This window comes from Aplidium turbinatum, chromosome 18 (genome assembly GCF_918807975.1).
Source record: "Aplidium turbinatum chromosome 18, kaAplTurb1.1, whole genome shotgun sequence".
NCBI lineage: Eukaryota > Metazoa > Chordata > Ascidiacea > Aplousobranchia > Polyclinidae > Aplidium > Aplidium turbinatum.
The window spans coordinates 368046-389400 of NC_137489.1; the positions used below are offsets into that span (position 1 = coordinate 368046).

The 21355-nt window shown below is 36.6% G+C and overlaps 4 protein-coding genes across 4 annotated transcripts in view; 2 read left to right on the plus strand and 2 right to left on the minus strand.

The window, feature by feature from the left end:
- The window catches only part of LOC145787627 (uncharacterized), a 107931-nt gene that overhangs the window by 59902 nt on the left and 26674 nt on the right, over positions 1 to 21355 (plus strand). The window lies entirely within an intron of this gene.
- On the plus strand, positions 7045 to 8188 carry LOC145787529 (uncharacterized). Its single transcript, XM_082599288.1, has 2 exons — positions 7045 to 7101; positions 7579 to 8188. The coding sequence occupies exons 1-2, from the start codon at positions 7061 to 7063 to the stop codon at positions 7970 to 7972; spliced, it is 435 nt and encodes a 144-aa protein (XP_082455414.1). The 5' UTR covers positions 7045 to 7060; the 3' UTR covers positions 7973 to 8188.
- Positions 8142 to 16434, minus strand: LOC145787528 (uncharacterized). The gene is made up of 6 exons (XM_082599286.1): positions 16345 to 16434; positions 15891 to 16077; positions 15417 to 15659; positions 9048 to 9219; positions 8757 to 8905; positions 8142 to 8547 (listed from the first exon to the last, which is right to left on the minus strand). Exons 1-6 carry the CDS (start codon positions 16423 to 16425, stop codon positions 8351 to 8353), a joined length of 1029 nt encoding a protein of 342 aa, XP_082455412.1. The 5' UTR covers positions 16426 to 16434; the 3' UTR covers positions 8142 to 8350.
- On the minus strand, positions 17651 to 19423 carry LOC145787400 (uncharacterized). The gene is made up of 4 exons (XM_082599140.1): positions 19076 to 19423; positions 18712 to 18841; positions 18168 to 18414; positions 17651 to 17745 (listed from the first exon to the last, which is right to left on the minus strand). The coding sequence occupies exons 1-4, from the start codon at positions 19300 to 19302 to the stop codon at positions 17651 to 17653; spliced, it is 699 nt and encodes a 232-aa protein (XP_082455266.1). The 5' UTR covers positions 19303 to 19423.

Consider the following 21355-nt stretch of genomic DNA (forward strand, 5'->3'; position numbering starts at 1 on the left):
ACATTTTGCGCGAATTTGTCATAGTTAGGGCTACTTTTGGGCTTGTTTCATCTCCTGTGAGGGCTACTTTTCAGTAGCAACTGGACTGGGAATTTTAAAAACATCTGGCAACCTCGATTCAGCACCAAACCAAACCAACACTTCGAAGTAGAGAGATTTACCTGTTGTTGGCTGCAGTTGGCTATAGAGCTACAGCTTTTTGGAAAAAAGTATAAAATTAAAAGTATGCATTATGTATGGCCTACTGTGGATAGTCTGGCAATGGGCATAGGCGCATATCCCAAACTGCTAGGGCGAGTGAGCCGGTTGGGCAATTATTTAGAGACAGGGCACACTTGAACTTTGTGGCCAAACTGTTCAGCTCTGTGACTGAGCTGCCTTTTATATAAAATTTAATGAAAACCTGAAAAAAATAATTTCTGTGATGATGCATTGATCTACAAACCGGTACAGATATTGCGTATGTATCTGAAAATAAGCCTCTCGCCAAACATTATGTAATAACAGTACCGGTAGGTACCGGTAGGCCTACTGGTACAGCGAAGGACAGTTTCACTTGTATGTGTTGTAAACCTACTTGAATTTGAATATGTGTTTTTTTTTTAGATGGCAGAATACAATACTGTAGCAGTTTAAGGTGCTGGTTTAGCATCGGCCGCCTTGGTCAGTGACGTCATTAAAATGTGTGACGTCATGCAAAAAAACGCAACTACTTTTAAAAAGGGTGCTAAAACGCGGAACAGAAGTAAAAGCGGAAAGGCGATTGATTTTTAAATATTTGTAGTGAATAGTGCCTCCTAGCTTTCTCATTTCTGCTCGGATTTTAACAATTTTCCTATCGTTGGAAAGCATAATGCATAATATCGGGAAGCAGCTGACTCGATGACTAATATAGTCTTTCGCTGCTTCCTGTCTGTTGTAGATTCTAGTTATGGTGCTATTTTATTTGCATTGTCTATATTTTGTACCGTATACTTTTCTCGCAACAGACAAAATAAAAGGTTTCTCTCTCTCTCTCTCTCTCTAATGCCTCATCTACCCGAATGGATTAATTGTCAGTCTAAAGTAGGCATTACATTTATGTAACGCTAACTTAAACTTTACTATTTTGTACCAATTCTCAGCAATTCATTTTTTACAATAAAAATACCAAACCAACACAAATTAAAAGAGTATGTCTTGGTTTATTCATATGTTAACTTTCACATTTATATCTAATCCACAAAACGAGCAATCGTTGTTCAAACGTAGCCGCTCGACGAAGCTTTTTTCCAATGCATTTTTCAAATCGATTCGATCGTGGTTCAGTATGAGCCGCCCACAGTTTGCTGTGATCGATGAATACTGCCTCCACCAAATATGCTGTAGCTTTCTCATTTCTGCTCGGACTTTAACAGTTTTACCATCGTTGGAAAGCACGATACTGCATCTATCCGAATTAATTGGTTGCAAGTTTAAAGTAGGCATTATATTGATCTAGCGCTAACTTAAACTTTACTATTTTGTACCAATTCTCAGCAATTCAATTTTTTAAATAAAAATACCAAACCAACACAAATTAAAAGAGTATGTCTTGGTTTATTCATATGTTAACTTTCACATTTATATCTAATCAACAAAACGAGCAATCGTTGTTCAAACGTAAGCGTTCGACGAAGCTTTTTTTCCAATGCATTTTTCAAGGCGATTCGATCGTGGTTCAGTATAAGCCGCCCACAGTTTGCTGTGATCGATGAATACTGCCTCCACCAAATGTGCTGTAGCTTTCTCATTTCTGCTCGGATTCTAACAATTTTACTATCGTTGGATGGCATTATGCTTCATCTACCCGAATGGATTAATTGCCAATCTAAAGTATGCATTATATTTATGCAGCATTAACTTAAACTTTACTATTTTGTACCAATTCTCAGCAATTTATTTTTTACAATAAAAATACCAAACCAACACAAATTAAAAGAGTATGTCTTGGTTTATTAACCTAACAACTTTCACGTTTATATATTATCTAAAAAACGAGAAATCGTTGTTCAAACGTAGCCGCTCGACGAAGCTTTTTTGACAATTTTACCATCGTTGAAAAGCACGATAGGCCTACTGCATCTACCCGAATCAATTGGTTGTATGTCCAAGGTATACAGTAGCCTACATTTATCTAACGCTAATTTAAACTTTACTATTAAAACATCAATTACTCCAAAAGTGATAGGCCTATGACATTTGGACAACACCATGAACTCCAAACAGACTTAAGCTATGATATCCATAAGCAGACAATAGGCAAAAAGTGTTTACTAATTCCCTTTAATTGAATCTTGCTTGAACATTTTTAATTATTCCAGACATGTTGGATCAATGTGCTTGGCCTACGCAGTTTTTGAAGTCAAGATTCAGTTGGTCAAGCAAAAATAGTAGGCTACACATTTAGCCAAACGCAGCAGCACCACTTTTCAAGATTGAACAATAGAAACCCTTTAATGATGCAGAAATCAGTAGTCTTAACAGCATCAAATTTTACGTCTTGAAGCAGTTTAACATCGCCTATCTTAATACGAGAAGTAGAATGGGGTGACTTTGGTCCAGTTATGAGACACCGCTTACTTTAATTTTACAATGGTTCTGGGAGAAAACTTTAGTTTACCCATATTGAGGGCTATCAAGAGCCCTTACATGTTACCAAGTTTGAAGTCATTTGGTCCATGCGTAGAGTTTAAAAAAAAAAAAAACTATAAGTGGTTTTCACTCCAGTGTTTTAAAAAAACTATAAGCAGTAATCTTTTTTCAAGACATGCTCATTGCCAACCCCAAAAAGGGGTGTCACTGGCCTCTTTCAGAGTTTTTAAAATACTTTGGTTTGGTACTTTTATTGTAAAAAATGAATTTCGGAGAATTGGTACAAAATAGTAAAGTTTAAGTTAACGCTACATACATATAATGCCTACTTTGGATTGGCAATTAATCCATTCGGGTAGATGAAGCATAATACCATCCAACGATAGTAAAATTGTTAGAATCCGAGCAGAAATGAGAAAGCTACAGCATATTTGGTGGAGGCAGTATTCATCGATCACAGCAAACTGTGGGCGGCTCATACTGAACCACGATCGAATCGCCTTGAAAAATGCATTGGAAAAAAGCTTCGTTGGGCGGTTACGTTTGAACAACGATTTTTCGTTTTGTAGGTAACATATAAACGTGAAAGTTGTTAGGTTAATAAAGCAAGACACACTCTTTTAATTTGTGATGGTTTGGTATTTTTATTGTAACAATTGAATTGCTGAGAATTGGTACAAAATAGTAAAGTTTAAGTTAGCGCTAGGTCAATATAATGCATACTTTAAACTTGCAACCAATTTAATCGTATAGATGCAGTATCGTGCTTTCCAACGATGGTAAAACTGTTAAAGTCCGAGCAGAAATGAGAAAGCTACAACACATTTGGTGGAGGCAGTATTCATCGATCACTGCAAACAGTGGGCGGCTTGTAGGCTACTGAATCACGATCGAATCGCCTTGAAAAATGCATTGGAAAAAAGCTTCGTCGAGCGGTTACGTTTGAACAACGATTGCTCGTTTTGTTGATTAGATATAAATGTGAAAGTTAACATATGAATAAACCAAGACATACTCTTTTAATTTGTGTTGGTTTGGTATTTTTATTGTAAAAAATGAATTGCTAAGAATTGGTACAAAATAGTAAAGTTTAAGTTAACGCTACATAAATGTAATGCCTACTTTAGATTGGCAATTAATCCATTCGGGTAGATGAAGCATAATGCCATCCAACGATAGTAAAATTGTTAGAATCCGAGCAGAAATAAGAAAGCTACAGCATATTTGGTGGAGGCAGTATTCATCGATCACAGCAAACTGTGGGCGGCTCATACTGAACCACGATCGAATCGCCTTGAAAAATGCATTGGAAAAAAGCTTCGTCGAGCGGTTACGTTTGAACAACGATTGCTCGTTTTGTGTATTAGATATAAATGTGAAAGTTAACATATGAATAAACCAAGACATACTCTTTTAATTTGTGTTGGTTTGGTATTTTTATTGTAAAAAATGAATTGCTGAGAATTGGTACAAAATAGTAAAGTTTAAGTTAGCGCTACATAAATGTAATGCCTACTTTAGATTGGCAATTAATCCATTCGAGTAGATGAAGCATAATGCCATCCAACGATAGTAAAATTGTTAGAATCCGAGCAGAAATGAGAAAGCTACAGCATATTTGGTGGAGGCAGTATTCATCGATCACAGCAAACTGTGGGCGGCTTATACTGAACCACGATCGAATCGCCTTGAAAAATGCATTGGAAAAAAGCTTCGTCGAGCGTATACGTTTGAACAACGATTTCTCGTTTTGTAGATAACATATAAACGTGAAAGTTGTTAGGTTAATAAAACAAGACATACTCTTTTAATTTGTGTTGGTTTGGTATTTTTATTGTAAAAATTGAATTGCTGAGAATTGGTACAAAATAGTAAAGTTTAAGTTAGCGCTACATAATTATAGTGCCTACTTTAGATGGGCAATTAATCCATTCGGGTAGATGAAGCATAATGCCATCCAACGATAGTAAAATTGTTAAAATCCGAGCAGAAATGAGAAAGCTACAGCATATTTGGTGGAGGCACTATTCACCGATCGCGTCAAACTGTGGGCGGCTTGTAATGAACACTCGAAACTGATCGCTTTGTGTTTGCATTGTTTTGGTAAAAAGCTTCGTCGAGCGGTTACGTTTGAACAACGATTGCTCGTTTTGTGGATTAGATATAAATGTGAAAGTTAACATATGAATAAACCAAGACATACTCTTTTAATTTGTGTTGGTTTGGTATTTTTATTGTAAAAAATGAATTGCTGAGAATTGGTACAAAACAGGGGCGTATCCTCAATGGAAGCAAGGGAAGCATTGCTTCCCCTGCCAAAATTGAAAAAAGAGAAGATGATATTTTTAAGTAAAACGATTTCGTAATGTCTTTACCTGAATACGAATTAGAACAGTTTCTAACTCACGTCCCCGTATGATTTCAGCTCGGTTTTAATTTTAAAAAAGTTGGAAGCTTATGGATGCAAAGATTGTATCGCTTCCCTTGCTCTCGTTTTTGCTATAAGGAGAAACAAGCGAGAGAGAAAGGAAAAAAAGCAGCGCAAAGTTTGCGAGATATGTGTCTCTTTTAACAAATCGATGGAACCAATATTTAAATTGCTTCCAGAGTTGCCAGATTGGACGAATTCCTCGAATTAGGCTTTTTTTTAATTAACTCTTCAAAATGCATAATCAATATTTCTCAAATATCGTAACCTTACCAGATAAAACCATATTCACCATTGTTCAAAACATGTTCTATGCTTGTTTATACTCGTAATGTGGCCGATTAAAACTCATCCGCTACAGTCTTTTTATACTGTATTTGCTATTTTTTGGGCTACTTTCAGAATTATTTTTGCTACAGTTTATTAAAATCCGCTACAAGTCATAAAATATATGTAGCCTACATTTTATAATTTTTAATAGAAGCAGGTAAATAGGCCTATATCCATTTGGCCTTTTTGTCTAATGTTTTCCTTGTTTTGGCCTTTTTTGTATTATTTTGGCTTTAAGACCTTTTCATAGTCTGGCAATTCTGATCTGTTGGATATTGTGTCAGTGGGCTAGGACGCTAGGTAATGAGAAAATCTAAGGCGCTGTTATGGTTATAATATCGGCCTAGTAAGCAAAAGTTTGAGCCAAATGTTGGCTTTACACTGTTATCTTGGCTGGGTAGACTTTGGCATAAGACATGATATGTGAGGTCTAGGCTAGAATTGACTTGACTGAAATGAATTCTGGCTTAAGCTACTTCAGCAGTAGGTACCGTAGCTGTAGCTGAGTTTTTGGTGTTCTCTAATTTTAGCAGCATATTTTGCCCGTTTGTGTGTAAGAGCTACCTTTAATAAGTTAATAGCTGTTTATCTGCTAATAAATTTCATACAAATATTACCCTAAAAGTGTTTCTAGAAAGCATTATAATCGATTATTTGAGTGTAATTTTGCAAAAAATTTCCGGGGGGGCATGCCCCCGGACCCCCCTAGAATACACGTGCCTTCGGCACGCTCTAACCCCCCACGATTCATCTACTCTAATGGATTAATTGCCAGTCTAAAGTAGGCATTCCATTTATGTAGCGCTAACTTAAACTTTACTATTTTGTACCAGTGGCGTATCCTGGTTGGTTGAGCAAGGGAAGCAATATAATGCCATCCAACGATAGTAAAATTGTTAGAATCCAAGCAGAAATGAGAAAGCTACAGCATATTTGGTGGAGGCAGTATTCATCGATCACAGCAAACTGTGGGCGGCTTATACTGAACCACGATTGCTCGTTTTGTAGATAACATTTAAACGTGAAAGTTGTTACGTTAATAAAGCAAGTATTTTTATTGTAAAAATTCAATTGCTGAGAACTGGTACAAAGTAGTAACAGTTTAAGTTAGCGCTAGATCAATAATAATGCCTACAAATATTTAAAAATCAATAGGCTTTCCGCTTTTACTTCTTTTCCGCGTTTTTGCACCCTTCCTACAAGTAGTTGCGTTTTTTGCATGACGTCACAGATTTTTGTGACGTCACTAACCAAGGCGGCCGATCCTAAACCTGATTTTATACGTGGTCAATAAGAATGCCTGGAAAAAAAAAGTTTTTTTGAGCTGTATTTGGGGTGCTTTGAGGGCCTTTTATTTTCACTTTCTGATAGTTTACGATCCGACACGCGTCACTGCGTAAAGGCGACTGTTGAGCGATGACGTTTCACCGGGAATTCTCTCGCATCGATGTCAGATCGCACTGCAGAAATAAGTAATTCGGACAAGCAGCAAGTGAAGTTATTTTGTTTCAATAACGTGGTATGGAGACATTACAAGATTTTAGCAGCGGTTCTGATGAAGAGGCTGAAGTATTTTGTGACTTTGGAAATGAACATCTTCCGATGCAATCTGATCACGACCATGTTCAACCGTACATGTTCGAGCCTTTGGCAAGCAGCTCAGAAGAGGAGATTGAAGTATGTGATGCAATGGATTCGGATATTGAGCTTCGAACGAACAGCTTAAACTGGTATGTTGTCAGCGTTTGTATTTTTACACACTAAATTTAATTAGCATTACACAATATAGATACCAATTGTAAACAAACATTTGTCTGCGGCCTATAAATGGCTTAAACTGTGGGAAAGGCAATAACTTTTTTGCTGTGTAGCATTGCGCAATATTAGGCTACTCAATTTACTTTGAAGTTATTATATAACAACATGTGGCCTTCTATAAACATTCCTTTTCAATCGATGCGACCATTACGGTAATCATCCCAAGCATTTCTATAAGTAGGCCTACCGGTAGTAGACTGCGTTACCCACCAGGTTTCACTTCTTGGACGACCGCGTTTCCTCTTCCCATCCACCTTTAGATCTAGTGCTTTTCTAAGAAAACTTCCTTACACTGATATCAAAACAGTGTTTATTTTAACACTACAGTACACAAGTGATATGCATGCCGTATGGCTATTGCAATTTGATTTTTTTTTATAAAATTACAGGTGCAAGTGCGACAACTGCGATATCCTTCCAACAGTAGCGGAATGCAGGTGTTGCACCGAAATAGAGTGCATTGCCCAAAAAGTAAGAGAAGGACGGGAGACGTATGGCTGCGAAATAAAGTGCATAACAGAGCACCCTGGGTTTCAGGCAGCCTGTCTCAATGTGGATGTGTTAGAAATTGCCTGGCTGCAGTACAAGCAGCAGTATGGAGTTCATGGGGCTCCTGAACACAAGCGCCATAGGCACATTGCATATAGGCAATTAGCACGTTGGTGTTGGGGGTACCTTGGTCGAAACCTTAGAGTGGTTCTTCCAGCATGCGCCGTGACTTGTATAAGAACCCAATTCTCGCTCCAAAACAATGAGGACGATTTCGTTGGATTTCAACTGTAAATACCTGAAGAACAACCTAAGACTTGATATGGCTTCTTCTGAAGAAGCCATATCAAGTCTTAGGTTATATCGATATTATTGTTTAATACGTAATGTTTCGCCCCCTTAATAAAGTACTTTTACAAGACTCACCAATGTGTGTTATCTAGTTTGATACAAATATGGTGCAATAGGCTACCATGTTGCATTGTAAGTTACTTTATAGCGGTTAAGTATGTCCGCGATGGTATTAAGCAATAAGTCAAAGAAATGGCAATGGTGAAAAATGAAATCAATGAAAGATAAACTAATACGACCACCAATCCCAAACGAAAGCGAAATATGAAATAATATGCTGTACGGCGTACATTCAAAAAACACAGAAGTACATCTATAAGGTTATGAACTTTCACTGTTATTAACTGGTGCGCTTGTAAGAAAACGCGATATATGATTGTTGACGACACTCTGTTTATCTGGACGCTTGAGATTGTGACATAAAGGAGGAGGGGTTTCCCATGACAACTCCTCTGGAATGTCATTACTAGCATCTTCAACTCTTGAAGTCACTTCAGCTATAAGTTCAGCAACGTAACCTGCAAAGCAAGGGTTATAAAATATATTTCTAGTCAATGTTCATCGCGTAATTTAACCGAAGCAAGCAGCTGCAACTGTCGAAGAATAGCTGGCTGAGTGTTTAGGGACTAGCAAATGCTTATGAGTTTTAGAAACGAATAAACGCACTATTAGGTTGTTTAAGTAGACTTTAGCACATATTTCAATTTTAGAAGACATGTATTCTTACTGAAGGTACATTCTTGCATTATCTTTTTTAGCGTGTGAGAACCTCCTTTGCCTTTTGGAAAGGAAAGAGAAAACTGCAAATTTCCGTCTTTTGTTTTAGCTTGCTCCTTTCTGCTATTTTCATTGTAATGAAGGGCCGCAAGTAACAATCTAAAGTTAAACATAAGCGTTGATTACTGACGATGACAAGCTGTTTTTTAGCAATCTCATTGCATTATAACTCTGTAGGCTTATTACATGCTTAAAAGCCTCTTTAACAATGGTTAGGCAGAATATTTGCTGAATGGCTTACCTGCATTTCATGGCAGCATAACCAAAGTGAAACATTTTGGGTGCAAATTGATTGACAAGACTGTGGTAGGCCTCTATGGAAAACGTCTGCCCTTCCGGGGACAATTTCGTGACATCTTTTCGTAGATTCTTGCTTCCCAACAATCCTGTCAAAGCTTCATAACATTCAGATCCTGAAAATAAAGAGTCTTGCTACTAAATTTCACATGTCAACTTAAAACACTTAAAAGCTGTTGTATTTCCAGACGTTTAATCAGGGCCGTTGACAGGATTTCTCGGGCCCGGTACCAATTTATTTTCGGGCCCCCTTCGGCCTTCATCGACTATGTTATGAAAATAAAGGTTGTGTACAAACTTTTATTGATGTCGTTTAAGCATGGTCCAAATCTTGCGCAATCTTAAAATTTCTTGAACCGCAAAACTTACTATCTCTATCTAGCGGTTGCTTTTTTGAACTTTTATTTGTCACATGGCGCTAGAGTATTCTAGGCTCACCAGAAGAGAATTTACAGCAAAGGTAGTGCAGACAGTCAGAAAGTTTTCAATTTGATTTGGGAAAGGTGTTTGGGCCTCGATCAAACATTTGCTGATTGCTGCAATCTGAAAAGCGGTTTTGTGCAGTTTTTAGTGCAGTGCAATGCAATTTTTAGTGCAGAAACAGGGATAGCAATCTTCTTACCTGTGCCATTTCAGTTTTAGTTTAAACAAATATTAACCTGTTTATTTTGAAATTCGTGTTTCGGGTAATATTCATGGTTAGGGAAATCACTATACTAGACTAAACTAAATTCTTATTTTACTGTTTGGTGGCTGAAGTGGCTATTTGACCACCAGAAAGCTGAAGTGCAGTGCTGTGTTAAGCCCTTTGTGGGCCCCCGGGGCCAAAATAATTTTGAGCCCCTTATTGGCAAGCAGACTTATGATAATATAGTGTGTATGTTAACTGCACTGATATGGAAAGGTGGTTCACTTCACTAGACTTTCTCACCAGTTGAGAAAACAATACAAATATAAATAAGAGCAAACACAGATCTATCAAGTCATAGCTACACCTTTGCTTGCAATGAAAGCCAAAAGTGTTAACGATTTCTAAACATACTGGCAACGGTCATGAAGCGTATGGGTCATTCAATCCAGATCTTATATCACACAGTAGAAGCTGGTATCAAAATTTGACATGCTTATCACATTGAGTTCATACAATTTTTTATATCGGACAAGAATTGACAAAATTATGAGAATTTTAAATTGGTTACCTACATTTGGAAGCAATTTTTTCCAAAAATTACAATTGGCATTTGAAATTTCACTAACCTATTATTTTTAAATGTGTAGCCATAACATAGCAAAACAGTTTAGAAGTGCAAAAAAAAGTGAATTCACAAATGCTTTAACAAACAACATTTTAACACTTTCACCAAGTGGTAATTATGTTTTGTTTTATAGGATCGCCGAGGTGGAGGCTGACTTGGTGACCTCATAAGGTCTTTCGCTTCTTTCCTATCTCACTTTTATGTAATGTACCAGTGCATTTGATGTGATATTTTGTGAAAAAAATAAACCAGTGATTGATTGATTGATTAAACCACTCACCTATACAATACCAGGGATATCTATAACTACGGGATTGGAAACTCTATTCAGCGCTATACATCAGTAGGGTCATCACATTACTACGACTACAGAAAGATTAACAAAATAAAATGCCGACTAAAAGATATACAAAATTCGATTTTACAATAATAATACAAAATGTACACTCATATTAAAACTTAATTGATTATAAAAGTACATTTACGCTGCTAGAAAAAAAACAATGAATCCAAAAAATGAATGAATGCAACGAGTCCAAAAACCGCCTACTGTTGTTCTTTAGCATTTTGCGTACTGCAAATCGGATCAGAAGTAAATCAGGAGTGTTCAGCAATCAGTGAAATATGCTGTTGTATCATCAACTTGTTCACAGACCAATCCAGTACGAAACCAATACGTTTACGATGTCATCAGATTCAGAACTAAATCCAATAGTCATTCTGGAAATTTTTTAAGCAGCAAGCAAAATGCAACATGACTGCACTAATGGAATACAAACAAATAAACAAACCAGGCAAGCGTAGACCTTACAATTTACAGCAGGTGAACTGATTGTTACACTTTTGGTTGTTCGTTTAGCCTATACTACTTGCTGCCCTTTGAGGTCAATTTATGTGATTATTTATCACAGCAGCGCACAAAGAAAAGTGACCCTACTGGTGTATAAAATGGTTTTCAGTTCCATAGAGTTTCCAATCCCGTAGTTATAGATATCCCTGTACAATACTTTCAAAAAGCTAACAAGTATGTACCCAATCAAAATGCTAACATGAAAACTCAAGTGTACTCAAATGTGCATAATCAGGAACTTAAGTACGATAAAAACAATAGTTACCAATCTAGTGATATACTTTCAATTCACAACAGAACAGTGTTAATTTATAACAGCACAGAATGGCGTACAAGCCGTACATGGTATATTAACTACTCACACAAGATACACTATTATTAGAAACCTGTTGTTAATCATGCTATATTTCACTAAAACATTTTTTTTTATTAATTGCTTTATTTTTGGAACATTGTGGTTGCTGAATTTAAGAAGCACAATTATTATGAGCAGCAGTTGCTGTAATCTAACTGTTGAATTAACTTTTCTACATGTAATTATTTTTTCATATGCAAACACCATTGGTCATGCTAAAAACAGTTGTTATTGAAATGGTGCATGAGTGCTGACTTATGTAGATGAAGTTTAATAACTTCATCACATGTTGCAACTACTTCACAGGAATCACAGCATACATAAGAAAATTACTATGATCTTTAACAAAACGGAGCAATATTTACAGTGTAACACTAGTTAATAGGTTTCTAGGTAAGGTCTAACAGCTTCATCACTCACTGACAATTTTGCAGTACTCAGAAAGCCTTCATAGGTTACTGGTGCTTAATGAAATGTTATAATGCTTACTGCACATTGCACAATACCGGCTAACTACTACCTAGTTAAACTTTTATAACTTCATAAACAATCATCAACCCAGCAGTGTACAGAACACAGCAGAAATATAACTAATAGTAATAGTAAACACAGGTCTATCAAGTTATAGCTTCATCTTTGCTTGGAATGAAAGAAATGAAACATAAGCAGCAACGATTGGAAATCACAAACAAAATACTGGCAACTGTCATAAAATACTTATTATACTGGTTACACTTGCTGATAGCCACCTCTGTAAAGTCAGGGATATTTATAATTGCGGGATTGTAAATGCTAAAAATGAAATGCTAATTAATCTATGAGAAATGCTATTTTGTTTACTGTTCACAATTTTTTAGCAATAAACAAAATATGACTGCACAAATGGAATAGGCTACAAATAAGACAAACATTTTTATGGCCTACAGTTAAAGGCAGGTTAATTGATTATAATATATACCTATTACATTACTCAATGTTCGCTTATTACTTGCTGACCTTTGACTTTGAGGTCAGTTTTTGAATTGTTTGTCTTACTTTTGGTGGTCGTTCTTAAGCTTGTGGCCTGCTGATCACTTTATCTGGTTCTTACCACAGCAATTAAAGACATAAGTAAAGATGGCATTAAATGCTTCATGGTTTCTGGTACATTCAAGGTTTAACATTTGGCTCAACATAACTTTTGAAAAAAAAAAAACTATGCAAAGAGCTTGGAGAAAAACATTCCCTTGTTTGGAACATCTGCAAAACTTTTGCAGCACGTCTGCACCATTGCTAATCATAGTAAACAAATGTATTCCAATTGCAATGATGGCAAAGCAAAGTTTGCTAGGTTCTGACAAACCTTCATGTTCAGCCATTTCAAAGAATTCCTCTTTGAGAGTTTTGTTTATCTGAAATGTTCAAGGCAAGAATGTCGGTAGTTCAAACAAGACATCTTTTTTATGAAATGCTGAATGAAATCTTGGTACATAGCAAGGTTACACCATTCTAGAACTAGATTACCAGTTGTAAACCAGTAACATTCACTTTGAAGTAAAGCTTAAAAAAACAAAACACTCTGTAAAACCAAAATGTTAAGCTAAAAGTGCAACAGCCTTAACCCTTAGGCGGTTGGGCTCCTGGAGTCTTGCTCAGTTTGGGGGGGGGCTGTCGATTCTTCTTATGCTTTTGGAGTGATATCTCTGTTATTTTTTAAGGCACGGTTTCAAAATTTGGGATTCACTTTGTAAAACTATTCACGCAGAGCATATCCGAAAATTAAAACTATGTAAATTTTAGAACTGCTTATATACGTTGAAATGTTGATGTGACTTATGACGTTTGAATTATTTGGTATTTTTTGATAGAGTAATGAAAAACATGCATTGCAATGTTGTGAATATTTTTTTTTTACATAATCTCAATTTAAATCATTTGATTAACGAGACATGGGCCAAATTAATTGCTTTCATCCAGCTGGTGGGAAAATTTTGAACAATAGAATATGAAATATTTCAGAGGATGTGCTGAGAAATGCCTTATATCTCTCAATTTATAACCTTTATTCGCTCAAAATTTCAGCTCAATAGAGGTGAATAAAAGTTAGGAAAAGTCAAGAAATCTCGTAGTCGCAGCCTCAGTGGTTTTAGAGATACAACTGTTGATACAAAAAAGTTGAATTGACAGCCCCCCCCCAACCTTCAAAGGGTTAATGCAGCTTCTGACACTTCAAAAAATACTTTTATATACCTTGCAAGTTATACCGGTAGATGTAGAAAAAATATTTTATTGTTAAATGGGATATCAATAGACCAACCAAACTTTAAGCTAGTCCAGTATTACAAAAAGTATTTCATGTGTCTTGTTTACTTATTGGCAGACTTCAAAATCAATCGTACCTGACTCTTAAAGTTTATGCTAACGAGAAGCTAACCTACGTACAAAACATGAACGCTTTCACCTTATGCTAAAGAAAGGTTTCAATTTATGCTTTTGCAAAATTTAGACAAGGCATTGCAATTAAGTTATGCAAATGTCGTATATAATTTGCCTATTTATGACAATCATTTTAAAATGAGCTGTCTACTTCGTGGTTTAACCTATAACAGTAGCACACAAAGTATGGTGACCCTACCACTACCAGTGTATAAAGCGGTTTCAGTTCAACAGTTGTCAATTCCAAAGTTTTACCACAAAATACGAAAAAATAAACAACCAAAATAATTAAAACACATTTATCTTAAACACACCTTTGTAGGAATTGGGCCTGTCTTGATTTCAAGTATACATATTCAATTGCAACCAACCTGTTTTATTTCAAATACAGGTAATTTTACTAATGTTGTCACATTTTAACTTTTCAAGATAATGTGGTTTTTAGAGATGTTTTGGTATAAGGGCCCAGCATCTCATTGGTACCGGGCCTAAATTATCTTGTCAATGAACAAGTAGGCTACACGCAGACGCAGTAAACTTTAACAACTAAAAAACAGATTGTTACTGAAACGCAAAAGTCTATTACCTGTGGGCCCCCTGAAATTCTATCACAAAATAACGACGTGATTTGTGGTGATTTTAGAGATATTTTCATATAAGGGCCCAGGCCCAGCATCTCATTGGTACCGGACCTAAATTATCTTCTCAATGGAAGTACACACAGTAAACTTTAGCAGCTGAAAAACATGTTGTCACTGACACGCAAAAGTCTATTACTAGTAGGCCCCCTGAGATGGTGGGCCCAGTACCCAGAAGGGGGCCCGGTACTTTACCATCTGACGGCTGAAATAGCAGTTTTAACCTCTGATGGCAATTCCTTCAGATCTGATTATATTAAGATCTTGATTATGTTTGAAGTCGCGGGGAATTTTTAAAATCCGGGCCCCTTAAATATTCCGGGCCCGGGTCCAAAAGTACCACCTAAACCCCCCTGTCAACGCCCCTGCGTTTAATATAAAATAAACAATAATAATTGTAGCGATAGCCAACCAAGTGAGAAAACCATTTACCTCTTGTTACTTACTGATTCAGTGTATAAAATCAACGCAATATATAGTAGGAAAGAAACGCAAAACAATCAACTGAGGAACGTGGTACAGAACGCTCAATTGATTACACGCGCAGTGCGGTGGTAATCAATTCCAACGTCTGTACCAGAAAACGCTGAACTGTGATTATGTAGTGACGCTGGTCACGAGTTACATATTTCAACGTAAATAAAATGACGACTATAACAAAAGCCAAGTCGAAAATTGCACAAGGTACTTTATCCAACACTGAGCGAATATAAGCAGTTAGCATGCTTTTGATACAGCCTTCTTTTATGTTACTGCAATCACACTTGAGGTTAATAAAGACAATAAGTACAGAACAAACCTGCTGTGAAGTACTTCCTTTTCGCAAGTGGCAGATGTAAGCACGAAGGAAATAACTCACTGTGTCCAGTGTGGATGTCACATATGTGATTTGGCAAAGAATCCCATTTAGCTAAAGCTAAATCACCATTTCCATCACTTGTCAAACCACACCAATACAGATGGTTTATAATGCTTTGTCGCCATTTCGAAACAAGCTCAAATCCCTTCTTCTTTTCTACAGCAACAAGTTTTTTCGAAAGACCTTAACCAAAGGAAATTTACAGAATTAGCGAGTTGCCTGCAGTATAAAATGGTTTACGAATGACTAGATCACTAAATGCTCCATTCACATTGCAATAACTAATGCATTTAGCAAGATCTTTTTTGGCACAAACTAAACTACATGAAAAATGAGTAGACTAATAGAGTTAAACTTGTTGTTTAGATCGTTAATCGTTTTATGGTTTTCTTTGCTTCAAAGTTTAGCGCTTACCTTTTGCAACATGCCATATATCAAAGTAATGCGTCATTTCTTCATGATCCTCCCTAATCCACTTCTGTATCTGCAGGTGTCTGCCCGTAATCAATGTGCATATGTTGACTCCAGCACTAGAAAGGGTACGGAGACACCTTTTCAATCCCTCTAATTCCATGTGGTAACTTCCCTTGACCTCATTGCTCTAAACACACGTCTTACATTAGGTAGAACAGTAGTAACTACTGAGGGAAAACATGTATTCGTTGTATACAATACTCATTACTCATGTAACTTTTGGGGAGCTTTCCATTACATTTGTGATTTGCGGAAATAGCAAAATTACGACATCAAAATTGTGGGTAACTCCATTTAATATTATATATATTCCTTTGAAAGATGAAAATACAACATAACATAATTCAGGACACGATTTTGTAGCAAGTAGCATCGTAAGAACATGTAAACTTACCTGGACAATTTCCATGCTTAAAATACGGTTTTGCTTCACATCCATCAGAGTATAGCTTCCGTATTTAGCAGAGTGGCCCATAGAGTCACATCTTGCATCACCACCACAAATAAGATTAACATCCTTCTTTGCTTCTTGCAGTACATTCTGTTGCTTCATACTCCAGACATGGTTGACAGCAGGTATTAAAAACTTTCTTTGATGTCGAAAAAAGGTACGCTTTTCGTAACACTGAACACCCCAAAAGCGCAAAAAACGTAAAGTTTTTGTAGGTAGTGCTCCACTGAACAAAATAGAGGAACTTAACGAAATATTTCCTTCTGGTATTCCACCCACAAATGGCTGACTAAACCATTTGTAAGACTGACGGCAGTGATGGCAGATTTGTTTAACTGCCAACAGTGTTCCCTTGCATGTACTGGAAGTTGTTGCTCCTGCCTTACCACATAATTGACAGATTAAAAACAAACTCATGAGCATGCTATGGAAAATCACATATTTATTTTCCGGTATTGATTTTTGATTAGCTTCTGATCTGGAAAATACAAAGAAAATATCAATACATGTTTCAAAGTGGATGTAGCTGGACAAATTGAGGCATTCTGCCAATAAAGACCTGACCTACTCCAGCTCAATAGGCAGCTATGAACTCCAGTTAGACATTCCAAGTGTCAACACAAGCCAGAATATTATGCATCACTTACTCATTACATTCGAAAGAAATGGAATCATAAGATTCATTGTAATCTTCATCCAAACATTCATGCATGTCTTCTTCATTTTCACTATGGATGGGAGTAGAAGATTGAATAAAATCCATTACCGGTATTACACTTGACATATTACACAAGGATGAAAGGGAAAGTATATCGGAGCTGTGTGCGGCCTGCAATGCTATATGGTAGCGAGACATGGATATTGAGAGAGAGTGAACTGGCAATCCTGAGAAGAACGGAAAGGTCAATGGTGAGAGCAATGTGTGGGGTGAAAACGAGAAGGGAAAAAGGGACTGAAGAATTGTTGGATATGCTAGAGATGAGAGAGACCATAGACCAACTGGCAAGGGCAAATGGAGTAAGATGGTATGGACATGTGATAAGGAGGGAGGAAGGAAGTTTTCTTAGAAAGGCACTAGATCTAAAGGTGGATGGGAAGAGGAAACGCGGTCGTCCAAGAAGAACGTGGAAACAACAAGTGAAGGATGAATTTAAAAAAGTCGGACTGAAGGAGGAAGATGCAAGGGACAGGGTGAAATGGAGAAAAGGGATTAAAACAATTGCTGCGCGGAAACAATCGGCCACCCCCACTAGTGGGGAACAAACCGACGATGGATTATGATGATGATGATGACACATTGAGTTGCGGCATCACTACATCTTATCGGTACATTGCATTGGATGCCTAAAACATTGCAGAAATCAAATGTGGCTGATACAGCTAGTCAGAAATTATGTTAACTAGTATGTATGTTATGTTAAATAATGTTTACAGTAGTATGACTGTGGTATTGTCTCAATGAAGGATTTGCTTTTTTTCATTGTAACACTAACATTAATCTTTGATACTTTTAATGCAATGTTAACTATTGGATGACACTAAAATAACTTTAGTGGATCATTGAAAACTTTTAGCACGTGTGGATTGTGTAACAATTTACCAGTAGCCTACATACAATATACTTCACTGCAGTACAATAAGTTATTTACAACTTGATGAAGAAGGAAAAAATAATTTATTTTAAACCTTGGGCAGTGTAGCATGATTATGAAATCGACTAACATCGATAGGCTAGCATCTAGTAACCTATTTAACAAGTTTATTACCTATACTTCTGGTATTGGAAACATTAACGGTTTGGGTCATTGCAACTTTGCATTGTGGATTTATAAACATGGCTTCATAAATCATCAAAGGCTGTTCCTGTTCATCAATTGCTTCTTTTGTTATACTAGTAGAGTTTTGACCAGCAATTAACTCTGTTTCCACAGACACCACTTGTTGATCTACAAGGCTGCTACCAATATTTTGGGTTTCTTTCGAATGCACTGTAGTTACTTCATGTTGCAAAAGCTGAAATATTTTTTGGCATCAGTACCACATAAAATACTCTCTAAGTGGACTAATACAGCAGTGCACTTGACATGCCAGTATAGAACTTAACATATGTGTTAATTAAAGAAAAAGTACGGTACGGTACTTAAAGGCAGTCTTATGAGTAGAAAAGAAAATTGATCATTAACACCTTTATATGTAGGCTACGAGATAATTTACTAACCTTCACGTAGTATAAACACAAAACCTGAATAGTATGAGAGAACATAACTAGTAGGTTTGCAATTTATAGGCTAGCTATGGTAGCTAATTTACTTGTTGAACTCGGCGCTTTCTGACAGCACTCCTCTCTGTCTTTGCATGTGGTTCAGCTGTAGACGTACAAGCTACGTTTTGCCGCAGGCTAAGAATTGATGGAACTGCACGTTTCTTGAGAATCCTTTTACTGAAAGTTTAATTATCTTACAGTTAACTCTCAAGATTATTAAAAAAAAAAACTTTCTTGTCCTGCTGTAAACCTTATCAAAGATCAACTTTGAAATAACGACATTAGACTAACCCAATTAATGTGTGACAGTGGTAGTCTAGCTTAATAACACTATGGTAGTTTAGTATAGCAATGCAGCAATGAGCACTATTGGAAATGCAGTCTAACCCAGGCTAGGCTGTAGAAACTTACCTGCCTGAAAACCCCAATTGTACTTGTAGACTCGATTCTTCAAATTGGTTACTGTCAAAGTGTACGGAACAAATTTGTGAGCTTGCTTTAGCCTTCCAATACTTTCGGTTTTGTTGAACAAATTTCTGCCATTTTTTAAACAGGTTTGGATCTTTGGGAAACTGATGAACACTTATCCCAGGCTTCGGATTATTGCTGCATCCCCAAACAACACATCTTCCAGGCATTTTTGCTCCAACAAATAACTTTTACAAATGAATTAACAGTTTACTTTGTAGCCTAAACCTCAACTAAGCAAATGAAACGTCGCTTTCAGCTGTCTTAATGCAGTATATGTCTTTATGTTGTCGTGTAATTGTCTTTGCTGTGAAGGCAGTGGCGTAGCTAGGGAATGTGCCGCCCGGGGCGGATTCAGATTTTGCCGCCCCTTCAAGAAAAAGCATGTGAAAATGAAATGCGTTTATTTATCAGCACTGCAATACGCAACGTGCTATTTTCAATTTGCGGTGTAAAGTCAGACGAACGTACCATTATCAGTAGCGTAGCCAGGAGTTGTGAAAGGGAGAGGTTTTGACGGCCGGCGGACGAAGCCCGACGGCGTACTCGCCGAAGGACACTTACCGGCGGGGGGTCTGGGGGGCCTCCCCCAGAAAATTTTGAAAAATTACTTTGAATTTGGTGCATTCTGAGAGCATTTTCAACAAAAATGTGGGTATAAATATTCCTGTAAAATGGTGCTGTCCGATGGCATAGCAAAAGGATAAGATCATGTTTTCTTTGGCATTTTTCGAAAATAAAGCTGAAGTCTTTATGTTTTCTTGTTGCTAATTCCTGACTGAGATATTTGAATGTTTGGTATTGGCAAAACTAGCTCTTTTAATGCAGTTTCGTTTAAAATTAGGCAAACTTTTTTATAGAGACATAGGTTGATTGCTTTTTTTTGCGAAGTTATTACAGTTTTATTATTTATCAATTTTCTCCGGTGGCATAGCAAAAGAATAAGATCATGTTTTCTTTGGCATTTTTCGAAAATAAAGCTGAAGTCTTTATGTTTTCTTGTTGCTAATTCCTGACTGAGATATTTGAATGTTTGGTATTGGCAAAACTAGCTCTTTTAATGCAGTTTCGTTTAAAATTAGGCAAACTTGTTTTTAGAGACATAGGTTGATTGCTTTTTTTTGCGAAGTTATTACAGTTTTATTATTTATCAATTTTCTCCTTAGTTGATCCAAAAAACGATCTTATTACTTTTATGTTTTAAAGTTAACCCGAAGTTTAAAAAATGTAACGTCATAGACGTCATACATCTTAATGAGTGTCAGACAAAAAGCTTTGAGACAAAGAAGTTACTTTATTTCTGATATATTCAAGTTTTGTATAACGTATCACTGGAATCGGGTATAGGCTGTAAAAGGTTAGTGCAATTTTTCACAGCTGTAGATATTGCGGTGTTTCCATCGACTGCACGAGTTAGCTGGATACCATGGATACCTACTGAACAGTTGTAGAGCGGTCACACCCTGCTATATGAATGATGAAAGGTCATTCGAATTATAAAGCATAATATGACACACAAGTTCTTACTCATTTTAAAAGATAAAGCACCAGAATTGCTTTAACATGTCGAATTAGTAGAATCATGCTTACAGCTAACAGCTATGAAAAATTCATCAACACAAGCAATAAGAATGCAAAAAATCATTGATACTGATGAAACTAAAGGGAAAAAGGAAGTCGACGAACCTTTTCACACATCTTGTTAATGACATCCTCAACAGTTGGGACCAATTTTCTATACAGATTAAGCAAAGCCAAACCATTTAATCGGTTTTCAGAGGTTGAATTTCTTAAATAAGTTTAAGTCTTCGAAGAGCAGAAAAAGATCTTTCATTGGTGCAAGTGGTAGGCTAACTGGAAGAGTAGCCAGAATGCGGAGTAAAATATTAATGTTTGGAAGCGTTGACTGCGGGCAAAATGGCAATGCACTTACAGCACTTTTTGGTAAGTTGGTTCGGGAAGAATTGAAAAGACATCGACACCACATATACGCAGTTCAGATATAATAGCAAGGGCGTTTATACACGGCAGATCTGCTTCGTAAAATTCAAAGAGTGATTCAGTTTTCTCCATTTAGTTTTTCTCAAAAGGGGGGGTTGAAAGGTTTTTATGTATCAACTACTCCAAGACATTTTACATGTTACTTGAACGAAAAGGAGGGTCAACTTCAAAACTAAATGTAGTCTTAAACAACACAAAAATTCAAAAAACAAACAACATCAA